The sequence below is a fragment of the Boleophthalmus pectinirostris genome, unplaced genomic scaffold, assembly GCF_026225935.1.
Source record: "Boleophthalmus pectinirostris isolate CB_2022bp ecotype Guang Dong unplaced genomic scaffold, ASM2622593v1 HiC_scaffold_20, whole genome shotgun sequence".
NCBI classification, from domain to species: Eukaryota; Metazoa; Chordata; class Actinopteri; order Gobiiformes; family Gobiidae; genus Boleophthalmus; species Boleophthalmus pectinirostris.
The window spans coordinates 9,485,784-9,499,708 of record NW_026571153.1 but is presented as its reverse complement, the minus strand read 5'-3'; the positions used below and the strand labels follow the sequence as shown (position 1 = coordinate 9,499,708).

The window sequence follows — 13,925 nt, the reverse complement described above, 5'->3', positions numbered from 1 at the left end:
GTTACCTCCTCAAAAACAGACCTGGAGTTGTGTTTTGTTCACACATGTTTGAGTAACTCTTTGTTATTAGTCTGTCTACGTCTCCAAAGCTCAAAATGCTCTGATAGTTTTTAAGTTAACAGCTACTTTTTACCTTTAGTTCAGTACAGATTGGCAATTCCAGCACTGAAATTATCTAAATGTATTTATTTATTGATTTATTTATTCATAGGGGAAGCTCCTTGAGATGTAATATGTCGTTTGCGAGGGGGTCCTAAATACATTAACAAAAAATAGCATTTACAGAAAAGAAAGAGCAAATCAAAATAAAACAAAACACAAGACAACACTCACACTACACAATATAGGATCTTAAGATAAACCTATATTTGCAAATTATTGAAGAAAAAAGCAACTCTATGTACAACAGAAAGTACACAGAACACAAATGTATTGTTCCCAAAAATAGGAGCAGGATGTGTGTAAGTATCTGTAGACTGACGCCTTAAAGTAGTGGATCGATGTGATTGATCAGATTGAGGAGGGCAAGTTGTTTTATTCATTTGGGGCTTTGAAGTTAAATGCTTCTAGTGAAGGAGTATGGAGTTTCATTTCATTTCATTTTTATTTGTTTGAGCAACATGCCTTATAGAGTACATTACAATACACAAAGATATATGTACAGATACAGAAAACTTATCTTAAATTCAACACCATTTCATTACATTTAAAAACACAATGGAGCACTTCTTGTTTGACATCACATCACAAGTGATTTCTGTTTGAGAGAAGAACTCAGCCTAAATATGCAGGATTTGTGTGTCAAACATGTGTGAATGAAATAAAACACAACTCCAGGTTTGTTTTTGATGAGCAATGACATTATAAAATAGATCAGAAAATAGCGTAATATGAGAGAACATTAATTTAATTCTTTGAGAAACCTTAAGTTATGTATTTTTTTGCATGATAATTGATTCTTTTTGACACCTTGTCAGTACAATTCAATATTAATATTTAGGATTTTTATTAGGAGCAACTGATACTTTGTGCAACTACGAAAGGCTTCCAATGTGGGCGCCTTGGGAAATTCATCTAGGTGGAACTCCATACCTACCTAAAATCCTGCAGCCAACAATCAGACAAAAGCAAAGCACAAATAACCTACCCACACACAAAATAGCTGCCTACCCCAAAAAAGCTACTCCCCCTGCACAAAACAAATCAAAACCAACAAAACTAAAGTCATAACAAATTGCTCAATTATGTCACGAAACACAAAGTGGCACAACCTAAAGATACCACAGCTAAAACACACAAAAGAGCACAAAAAATGACTCAGTTAAAAGGGTTTTACCTGTTTTGACGAGCCCCCATTAATATGTTACGACCCAAAAAAATGAGTCCCAACATATTTAAGAAGGACACAGAAACCAAGTTAAGGATTAGAGGTGTTTTTGTTTTTTTACCCTTAACCCATGTCTCAAAAGAACTAAGAACTAAGAAAAAGTAACAACAGAAAGGTGGACCTGATGAGCCGGCCAAACAGAACAAAAAGGTGTGACACCGGGCCAACCCCATACAGGGCTGTAGAAGCCGGCGCCAGCACCCGTAACTAAGGAGGAAAAAAAAAACAACAAACCTAACCCAACGGAAAAGTGTAAACAGAACAGCCGGTCCCACCAGATCAAAACAAGAGGTGCCCAAACATAACAGTACTCATAAGCTCATCAATTAATATAGTGTAATACTCATTAACAAACAATACCACAATTATCTTGCAAGTTTTCAATGCCACGTTTCTGCCACTAGATGGAGTCATGAGCTTCACCAGCCTTAACCAGCATTAATTTATCTCAAGACACGTCCTCCCAAAGCAATTTTCACTGTGCCTCTACGTAAATTACATTTCTTTTTAAATGAGGAAAGTGTCACATTGAGGAAACGTACATCGAAGGGAAGGAAATTTGCATAAGACATAAGGACTTAAGAGTACAGCTCGGTGTTGATATGTGGATTAATATTTTATAGCACTTTTCAGAGCTGCTAAAAACAGATTGTGACGTCACAGCGCAAAGCATCATGGGATCCCCCCCTTGGATAAACGCTGACGCAAAGCCAGTATGTCCTCTTCTTCATTCTGTAACATGTTTTTCATACACAATTTCTGCTTTTACAGTGTTTAAATGTAGAATGCGAGCCATGTACCAGTTTGTTTGTCTGAGGTTGTGACATGAACGGTGGAAAGGGTTGTTAAGGGAAGATAAGTCACAGCATTAATTCAGCTGCACAAAGACTCCCAGCTCACTCCTGGCCTTAAACAACTTGATAAAACCAGCCAAAATTCAGAGTTTGGTGCTGCACAGAACGAGTGGCTGAGTCATTTTCTCAGTTTCCATAATTAGAAAAAAGCATGACCACATGTAGAGTCTCTCCAGCGTCTCTCCCCTCTCTGTCTCTATCTCTCTCTCCTTTTCTCCCCCACCGGTCTGTCTCCCATGGGTGCGGTGTGATGTAAACTGTACACCTGAGCAAGCACTGCACCTGCACCAGTGACGGAGGAGAGAGAGCGAGAGCCAGGGCTCCTGCTGGGCTTGGACAATCAACTGTACAAAAAAGTGGACTGAGGGAGTGTGAGGTCACCCAAAGCGCTCGGCTCCAGTCAAATAAAGCTCTGCAAGGCTTAATGCTCAATTTTTTGTGAAATACAGTTTTTTTGAGAGGTTGTTCACATTTCCAATTAAATGCAACTTGTATGTGATCTCCAGTGTAAACTTTAAATGCCCCAAAAGTGTCCCGCATGTGCATTGGAGGAAACGACGACATCACACACAGCGAGCATGCTCAGTGTTAATGGAAGTTGCCTAAACGCTGGGCTTGTCTCCCAAAATACAGTCCAGTTATTTGGAAAATGGACAGGTTACACATCCACGGCCGCATCTTTAGCCTCCTTGTATTTGACTCGCAGGATCTTTATTTTTCATTGACATTGGAGCCAGGACCATCGGCCATTTCTTTGGCAATAATTTCAAAAAAACGCCCGGTTCCAATAAGACCCCGCGAATTTGGCCTGAATACAGCGATCCCCCCAAATATTAATTAACTAACCTCGCTTTGACTGAGTGATCGTGTCTCTCTAAACAATTAGTATTACTCAAGTTTTAAACAATGAAAAACAATAATTTAACCAGCAATCAAAGGATCCATAAGTCGCCTATTTGGACATTAAATGAAGTCCATTTCCATTTCAACATTCAATTAAACCAACATGTCTTAACATTTCAATTTTTCAACATTTCAATTGCAGACCTACATGCAGATCATGACGACCCAAGGCGACCCAAAAAAAATCTCTTGCGACCCACCTGAGGGACACAGTCTTTAGGAAACACTGGGCTAGTGGGTCAGCTATGTCCATTTATGTCCTATGGCTTGGATCAAAGACAAATATCCAGAGCACACATAATAACAAATAGATGCATGATAAATAGAATGCAGAGAAAGTACTTCTCCTTGCACACACAAACAAAAAATACTTTTGCAAGACTAAATGGTTCAACAATTGTAGGTTTTACTCAAACAGAAGTATGCCATTCCAAACAAAGATGCACATTAAAATGATTACGAATATGCATGTTTACATTTGCATTTACATCTGCGAACTTGAAAGGTAAGCTTCGTCCAATCACAGAGTAGTATTCTGCTCTAAAAATAGTGACGCTCCATTCTTATATAGCCATCTATCAAGAGAGGCACGTCTATGAAATATGCAGAAAGAACTGAATATGGGAAGAGACGTTTCACCTGGATGCACTGGATTTTAGGTCACTCCTCATAACATAACAACATAGCTTTAGTTGTCATGTCAAAAATGAAATAAAAACTGTAAAAGCTGATATTGTACAGTTAAAATACAGTATGTAGGATGAATAAGTCGATTTCCTATGAATAAAATACACACAAAAACAAATTATTCATGAATTTGCATTGCTTCATTGTGCCGCATTTGGCCTAAAGCAAACTATTTATGCTACAAAGACGAACTACACTTCAACCAAATATTGCACCCATAGGACAGAGCTGCTGGTCACCACGGCAACAGTGTTTACTTTTAGAAGAGCTCTGCAGCATCCCAGCACACCGCCGGAATACAAAACTGAAATACTACGTCCATCTTTTTTATCTTACACGCACCGCATACGCACATATTTCAATCTATAATACGCCGCATTAATATAAGTCACCCCTAGTTTTGCATGTAACCTCCAGGGACTCATTCATCACTGTACTCAGACCGATCCATAACCTGTCCCCTCATTCTGTCAGACCTCCGCCGGGCAAGAGACCATCAGCATTAGCATTAGCCTCTCTGGCAGTCATTAGAATGCAATGCAGATGGAGCGCTGTTATTAAAACACACACATTAGGCACACGTCTTAGCACAACCACAATTATTAACAATTACGTTTTAATAACAAGATCAACATCAAATCACAAATCTCCATCTGTGCGAGTCCATAAAGGAGATACTGTTTTATTTAGGGCCTAACTAAGTGTATTCACAGCATGTGTTTTAATTCAGAGTGGACTTTATTAAACCAAGATGAAGTCTGAGATTTGGATTCTCATTTTCAGGCCTAGCGGGGGAGTCTACTGTGCATGGTTTTCGTGGCAGGAGAAACTGGGCACGGGGAGAACATGCAAATTACACAATGAAAGGGAGCGTGTCTATGTTCCCTCATTTCTGTCTCATTTTTTCTTTACAAAATTAGACCTCAGTTTCATTTCTCTCCAGTGACTAGGTCAGGAATCGGAATACATTAGACGGTTCGCTAAAACCCTGGAAGTGCAAGTTCGGGCACCAGCCAATCAGAGAAGAGACATACATTCTGTGTTGGCAACGATTCCCGAGATTTAAAGGATTTAAAGCCGGAACAAAGAGAATGTTTGGTGAATTTTATCAAGGGGAAAGACGTTATTGCCCATCTTCCTACGGGATTTTGGAAAAAATAAAAAAGTACCCGCCTACTGTTGAGCGAACAAATCCTAATACTGCGAGGTCAGAAGGTTTCCACGAAGTGAAACCGGCTGACGAGTCAGGCTACTATGTTCCCACATTTCCTTTATCATCAATTTGCCTCAGATTATATCCCAATTTCTCCCAATTTGGTCATCAATTACACCCAACCTATTACCCAGCAGCAGTTGAGTCAACTACAGGTGTAATGTCATGGTGCAAAGGATCCTAGGTTGAAATAACTCATCATCCCTTTAAATGAGGTATAATAATAAAAACAGTACAGTAAACCCTCTTGCTGTAATATTGTCATCGTGCAAACTGATAATGTAAGAATAGCTTGAACTTTTATAATGTCACCGTTGATGTGACATTTACACATATCCAAGTGAATTCTACTTTTACCCGTAATAAATTGTCATATTAGTGTCTTATCAGTGAGAGGCAGTAATAGACAGTACACTTTGAAAATGAAATGAATAAAGAATAATACTGAAACCATAATTTAAGCACAAGTTCGCCCAAAACTGCTTTCTCACTTGTCTACAACTTCAACATTGTTTAGCCAGTTAGCAATAATTCAGCACTAGAACAGGACCAAACCAAGTCTCTGTCAGGACTGAACTGGACTCCAGGACAAAACCAGAAAGTGTGAATGCATCCTAAAATGCAAAGAGCTTTCAATTCCTCTACAACTGTTTTGTCTCTACAAAAACATTAAAGGGACAGTTCAGAATTTTGGACATAGGACGAGTGTTGGAGACGTGTGGAGACTTATTTATATATTCCATCCAGTCCTTGTATTTGCAGAGGTCGTTGGTGCTAGGTTAGTGCACCCACTCCACAAAACACCCGAAGCAAATCTATTATTACACCAGACTGTCGATGTAAATGTCTGTGTTGATAGAATAATGTTTGAAATAAAACTAACCTTGCATCACTTACAAGAAAACATAATGACATTACATCAGCCATTTCAGTAGGCAAAAAGTCAACATTGTCAACAGTTATCGGCGAGTTTTAACTTTTCAAAGTAACGTTTTTGATCCTCAACATTCAGTGACTTAGAGTAAGATGATGAAGTCATGTCAAAACAATTAAATGCAAAATCTACTTCAAAATAAGACGAGTTATCTCATGGCAGACTTACGCAACGCAACTGTCAACACTAATGAGCGGTCCGACTGACTTTTTGCCTACCAGCCACTGCGCTCGTGCAGAAAAGCTGGATGTAAACAAAAACAACATTTTCTCATATGAATCGTAACGTGTTGAGGGACTATTTTCTCATATATCAGTCCGCCGCTGCCAAACTTTCTATCAGGAAGTACAACTCACTGCTGCTGCTCAGACATAAATCCTTCAAATGCAAGGTTGGTTTTACTTCTAAAATTATTCTATCAACACAGACATTTACATCGACAGTCTGGTGTAATAATAGATTTGCTTTGGGTGTTTTGTGGAGTGGGTAAGACTGTTTTTAGTGGCAGGATTACTATGACCATTGACATACACTAGTCTAGCACCAGCGACCTCTGCAAATACAAAGACTGGATGGAATATTTAAAAAAGTGTCTCCACACGTCTCCAACACTCTGGCTCACTAGGAAATGAGGCCCTATGTCCGAAATTCTAAACTGTTCCTTTAAATGCACTTAAAGTACATTGCACAGTGGATATATCCAGGTCCTGTGTGTATATTCATAAATAGTTAAAGACATTTCTCGACAGCTCATTTGTTGCTCTCTCTGTGTAGTCATGTGACCTACAGGTTGTGTCAAACATGAGCGATGCTGTAGCTGTGGTAGTGGTGGTTTTTCTGCTCCTACGAGGTTCATCACAAATATCAGTGAGAAGCAGCTCTGGCAGAAGGTTCCCCAGCTTCTGTCAGCAGTAGGTCAGTGGGTTACGTGTACTCCATCACAGTAATGGAACTACTACAGCCTATTCCTCTGAGCCTCCTCTGCTGTAAAACTATATATAATTTATACTTTGTCCTATAAAGAATACGTGACAAAGATTAATGTGCATCGTCTTTTAGTGGTATCAATATGACATCCACAACCAAACAAAATCTCTGCTTGCCAGTTTTAAAGGGCCCTTAAATTCACTATTTTCTGAAGTTATGAGGTTGTTTCCTCATCACAAACAAACCTGGAGTTGTGTTTTGTTTCATTCACACATGTTTAACACACAAAACCCGCATATTTAGACTGAGTTCTCTGTTCCACCTTGTGACTAAAAGCTCATAAAATCCGTTTTGTGTAATATAGGACCTTTGAAGGACAAGATTTGATTTCACAACTTCGATGGAATTACTAGCCTCCACTCAATTTCATTTCTCTCCAGCGACTAGGTCAGAAATCAGAATACACTAGACGGTTTGCAAGAACCCCGGAAGTGCGAGTCAAGGCACCAGCCAATCAGCGAAGAGCCATACATTCTGATTCCCGAGATCGAGGATTTAAAGCCGGAACAAAGAGAATGTTTGGTGAATTTAATCAGGGGGAAAGACGTTATTGCCCTTCTTCCTACGGGATTTGGGAAAAGCTTAATATAGCAGTTAGCCTCATTAACGGCGCATTACATACGTCATGACCAAATAGCAGCAATCAGTTAAATAAAAAAGTATCTGCCTACCGTCGAGTGAACGAATTCTAACACTGCAAGGTCAGACAGTTTCTACGAAGTGAAACCGGCTGATGAATCAGGCTAGGCGGGAGCGGGAATGAAAATCACAGTTCTTTTCAGGCGCGAGCAAGAGCAGGACTGAAAATTCTGTCCCGGGCAGACCTCTATTTTGGATCAATCCTTCCATGTATAAACTAATGGTACACCAGTATACGCGGACACTAGGGGCGAGGTGGGCTAAGTGTCTTGCCTAAGGACACAATGACAGCATTCATTTGTGGGAGCTGGAATCGCACCACAAACCGGTGGGTCAGTGGATCTGACCGCTCAACCAACGATGTGGACATTGGGAGCATGATTCAAATCATCAGTAAAACTAGTATGATTAAATCTGAGCATTGATTTTATCATTATATTATTACTGTTGTTATTACTGTGTTTTTGTGCAGCACAGAAACAAAAGTTAAAAAGAAGCTGTGAATTATAAAACTACCACTACATGACATCACAAGATAGAACAGAGCATTTCGATGTAGACATACTAACAATGCAGGATTACTCAAATGTGTGAATTAAACTAAATACAACACAAAACACATCAGGGGAAAGACGTTATTGCCCTTCTTCCTACGGGATTTGGGAAAAGCTTCATATACCAGTTATCCCTGTTAGTGGTGCATTACATACGTCAGGACCAAATAGCAGCGATTGGTTAAATGAAAAAAGTATCTGCCTACCGTCAAGCGAAAGAATCCTAATGCTGCAAGGTCAGAAGGTTTCTACAAAGTGAATCTGGCTGACAAATCAGACTAGGAAATTACCACAACTTTAATAAAACGTTGAGTGTGTGACCTCTGACCCTAACCAAAGCTCGAATTTCCATTATCTCGTTATTGTTCCTGTAATGACTAACAGTGAGCAGTGACAAAAGACTGGCTATTTGGTGTTCATTAAAAATACATTTTCTACCCACACAACACAACGATTTAGCCTGATGTCCATATGGTCTGAGATGGTGTGGGAGTGAAGGAGAAGAGACGATTGTACTTAGAATCCCATTATCTACTATTGTACTTTTAATAACAGGTAAAATGTATATGTATATTGTAAGTTATTAAAACAAAAAGTCATATTTTAGTCTTAAACAATGAATTATTTGCAATATGTTAATAGAAACATTACACACAATGGAGCCTACTGCAGTAAAGAAAGGCAATAACGAATCATACTGTAGATGTTAATAATTCAACCACCTACAGATAAAAACTTAACATCTGTCCATTAATTCAAGGAACGTCTGTCTGTGTGTTTGTATGTTTGTCTGTTCCACACATAACTCTCGAACCACTCATCTGATCGATCTCAAATTCAGAGGGTGTCATCCTAATGGGACGGGTGTGTGCAGTGCCAATTTTCATGTTGTTAGGACAAAAAAAGCCAAAGATATGGTAACGTAAACATTAAACATAACAATATTGTCCTTTATTGCACAATGTGTCAAAATACTAGAAAATGTAGTTTATTTAATTACATTGATGAGATTTTCAGAATTAAAAAGTGGGACACACCCAGGTTGGGATGATTGGTAAAAATAAAATTGTGAAAAGACAGCGTAACATTGTCTTTTTGTAATTTACTTTGTGAGTCATAATCATAATCTGAGGGACTTCTGATGGTGCGGGTTTTTTTTCTTATGGTCATTTTCAAGCTCAGTTTTCTGTATTTTAGCTAAACAAATGACAATATGTTCCAGTCTTTACTGTTGGTGGATATCAAGGTGGTTAAAATACATGCATCACAAGGGAAGGATTTTCCGAAAAAGTGAGCATCAAACCGCCATGTTTGATTTCCCAGTGGGATCTATTTGTCAAAGCTGATCTTTTCTAGTCTTCTGAACCATATCACTTTTGTTTCTGGTTCTGATATTGTCATATTTTAGTTTTGGGATCCGGACATCGTAATTGTGTGGTTGCTGGATGTCCTAACAGCAGAAAAAAGGTTCAAGAAATGGGCTTTGGAAGTTTGCGAACTCCATAACTGCAAAAGGGAATCAGATCTGTGTGACTGCAAACCTTCGTTCCCTTTGTTCGTTTCCCTTCCCAATGGAATTGAAAAATAGTGAAAGGTGAAGACAATAAGCAATATTGATACACAGGAAGGACCAAAAATGTAACCTTTGGCTGCCTAAGAAATCATCCTGAGTTTGCAGCGAACATTTTGTATGTGGAGCACCAACAAAGTAAAATCCAGATCCCTCGCTCGACTTTGGTTACGAATTTAAAAAGTCAACGCCAAAGCGAAAGGCACCAGCTGTTCACCAAGAAACACCTTCCACTGCAAAGAGACCAAGACGTGATGCTGCTGTAAAACCACAAGAACAAGAAAATGCGAGCTCGGCCTGTTTGTCTTCTGTACCTCTCGCTTAACAAACGAGATCCTGCACTGCGCGATGACTGGAAGTCCGAAATTCGTGATGCATGTACAGGGACACCTGGGACATTTCTTGCATAAAACTTCAACAAATCACTGGTTTTGGATAAATCTGCTGGGACAGGGGACAACTGGGACTGTCCCGGGTAAATAGAAATGTCTGGTCACTCTATATTTAATGAGCAATAATGAATCAAATGTGAAGCAGACCAGAAAATACGACTGTTTGCTTTGGTGGTTTAGTCCATACAGCATTAGGCAGGGCATATGACTTGTGTTGACTGCAGAGTGTTGGGACGGGCCCTTCACCTCTGAGGCTGGAATGCTAATGAGCTTAGAGGAGACAGATAATGGCTAGCTCTAAATAAAGACACAAGCGCGCAGCTACACAAATGCACAGTCATCCTATAAGCCGCCTGTCACTGTTGGTAAATACAATAACATGGCCACACGAGGAATTTGGCGCTATACGTTGTGCAAGGTAGTTTTGGTAAATATGTTTAGTGACTGGGTAGACTTTAGCAACTGGTTTTAAGCTAAATGCTAAAAAGCAACAATAATGTTATGGACAAACTGTATAACATAATGTAAAAATTGTCATCCTTGGTCATATTTTTAGAGCTTTTCCACCTTCAATGCATCCAAAGCACTTTTACATCAAGATTTTCAAAGTAAAAACTGGTACACTCCTGGTTTGTGGTGGTTGGTGATAATAAAATTGTGAATCAAGTACGTAATATAAGGAAAACTGCTCTACACTCAGTCCATTCATGACTAATACGTGTCAGTATAGTCACATTTTCTTTGTGTTTTGGTCATTTTTAAGTGTCTTTTCTGTATTTTGCCTAAACAAATGACATTGTATACCTCTCTTTACTGTTGGCAGGGATCAAATAGGTCAAAAATAGGGACACCAGGGACATTTCTAATATAAAACTGAGATAAATCAATGTTTTCTCCACTGGTGCAGGGGTCACAGAGCTCAAAACTGGGGCTGTCCCGGGGAAATAGGGACATCTGGTCACCCTAATCAACCACGCATCCATTCACACACTCGTACACCAATGTATGCAGAACCTGGGGGCGAGTGTCTTGCCCAAGGAGACAACAATATTCATCTATGGGAGCTAGAATCACACCTTCAACCTGTGGCTCAGTGGCTCCGAGCACTCAACCAGTGATGTTTAAGTCGAGAGCGGGATTAGAACCGTCAAACACTCCACTACCAACTGAGTTACTGTTGCCCCAAAAATGGCTACAGTGGAGAACTTTACTTATTTTCAAGCGCCAAATTACAACTGATATTGTTACTACTGCTACAGCAGCTGCCACAACTAACACGCCCACTTATTGTCTAAAATTGTGGTTAAAAATATTGCAGTTAAAGTGAAACTAAACACTAAATTAGAGGTCTTTAACATTTTTCAGACCAGGGACCCTCAAACTGATGGAGCAGGGACCCACTACTATATATATGGCATACAATAGTGTTTTATATTAAATCGGGCCTAGTGTCATGTATAAACTGCTACTCTGCTATTGTACATTCAATACTAAGGGGGTATTTCATCAAAGTCGCTTAACAAGTCCAGCCTTATCCTGAAATTCTGAGCTGAAACTAGCTCCATCTCCAGTTTAAGCCTCAACTTGTTCCATGACAGAAATAAAGCTGAGTCTGACCAAAGATAACTCAGAGAAAATGGGCTTAAAGTGTGACTTTTTTTAATGATCTGACAAAACGAGAGAGGAGCCACAACGTGCACGGACAAGAGTTTGATATGGGACACGTTACTTTTCAAGTCACTATGATCTGAGGAGGAAAGACACGACTCCTCTTCCTCTCCTGGTCGCTTTGTGGACAGAGAGGAGGCGACTGTGGAGTGCGGACCCCGGTTAGTACGCCTGAGGAATGAAGTTGCCTGACCCCTTCCCGATGCGCGGTAGTAAGTGCAGAACTTAATGTAGCGGCTGGTACCAATTTAAGGGGAAGTTGGCAGTGCGTTTGTCCAAGGATAATGGTGGGTTTTTAAATAGTTTGCGTGTGAGAGTGAATGAGACTGGACCAAAGTCTGAGATTTTTTTTATTAATTGTGTGTTAGGGCGGCCACGCTGGATTTAAAAACATTGCTACCTGTGTCGTGCTGTCCTGTAGTTTGTTTCTTGTTTTTCTGGTCACTTTCCTTTCCCAAACTTGTCCATTCATGTTAAATAAATAAATAAATAAATAAATACCTAAACTGCATCCCCGGCTCCGGACTTTTATTCACACGGCTATAACATAAAATTTTGCTGTGCGTAAAAGTGGAGCTCTTCACATGTAGCCAAGAAGAAACCCCGCTGTTGAAGACCTCGGCACTAGATGATCTTTCTTCACTAATAAACTGTCTACGTGATGTTTAAATCACATTATCTACTGTTAATAGAGCTTTTTTGGGGGGAATTTCATTGCGCACTGGAAATATGTGAAATTTTGTGGTAAAAAATTGTAAAAATGGGTGTGTTCTGGCTCCAATGACCACTGCGATTTTAAGTGCTTGGTGACATCACACAAAACTGCCCTGATACAGATAAATGCTTCTGGCTGCAGGGGTGGAGTTTGAAGTGTGGATACTCCCTCCCCTCACTCTCTTCTTCAATCCTCCCAGTTTCCCAGCTCTATTTGAAATGTGAAGAAACGTGAGCAGATTTTGAGGTGTTTAGTCCCGCTGTAATGAGTTTTTGATGAGGCTGTCAACAACTACCCAAAATGTCTTACACACTTCCATTTAATCAGAGAGTTGATTGCAAGAACGCTGAGATTTGTGAGTAGTCGAGTTCCATACCTGATTGCATGTGCCGATGTCCACTCCGCCTTTCAGGAATTCCAAAACCTTGTCGATATTCCCCGCTCTGGCCGCTCGCAGGAAACTCGTGTTACTGTCCGACTGCAAAAAAGATAAAATAAAACACATTATTATTATTAGTCATTAAGTTATTATACTGTTACACAAGCCGATTACAACATACAATACAATGACTCAGAGTAAATTAGTTTCAAACAAAATAGCACTGAGTTATTAGTTAGGTAATAGTAAAATTATCATATAACATTGTCAACTGGCATCTCAAAAGCAATTCCTAAATGACTCCGATATTAGAGAAAATGGACTCTTGGGAGCTTTAAGCCATGTCACAATGTTGTTAGCTTCTTAAAAACAAATTTCATTCACACGTGTTTGAGTAATTCTGCACTAACTATTAATCTGTCTGTCTGTTATTAATCTGTCTACATCTCCAAAGCTCAAAATGCAATAGGCTTTTTTCACAAGTACGGTTAAGGAACTTCAGGTTAATGCTTTTCTACGGCGAAATGTCCGTGGAAAAGTCTGGCGTATTTTCCACCAGCTTCATAAACAAGGTCGACAAAGTACATATTCTGTCCATGAAGAACTTATCCACAACTATCAAGGTAAGAAAGACGAAAACGTAAAGGCGACCAAGACATTTCACCACAGAAAAGCATTAACCGGAAGTTCTGCAACCTTACTGGGGAGGACTTTCGCTCAGTGGCGTTGTTAGCAATTTGGGGGCCCCAGGTGAACTTGAGTTTGAGGCCTTTACTATAATGCATTATTTTGTTTTGTTTCGTTAATATATTTATTGTCTATTTTTCCTCATTGTTCTTGAGACATGCACATCTCTATTTATTTGAATTATGGTGGATTGGAAACTTGTCTTATTTGTTCAGTAGCCTACTAGATTCTTCTTCTTATTTATTTATTTGTAAAGAGACAGCACAATCACACAAAAGTACATAAAACCAGCACACTCACTATACAAATATCACACTCACTATACATTCACACAAATTCATTTCAAACAGTTCATT

The 13,925-nt window shown here is 39.4% G+C and overlaps 1 protein-coding gene across 1 annotated transcript in view; it reads right to left on the bottom strand.

Moving 5' to 3' along the window:
* Window positions 1-13,925, bottom strand: part of ank2b (ankyrin 2b, neuronal) — a 127,837-nt gene that overhangs the window by 75,012 nt on the left and 38,900 nt on the right. Inside the window, exon 2 of the mRNA XM_055156129.1 lies at window positions 12,880-12,981. Coding sequence (XP_055012104.1) covers window positions 12,880-12,981 — 102 coding nt within the window. The remainder of the gene's footprint in view (window positions 1-12,879; window positions 12,982-13,925) is intronic.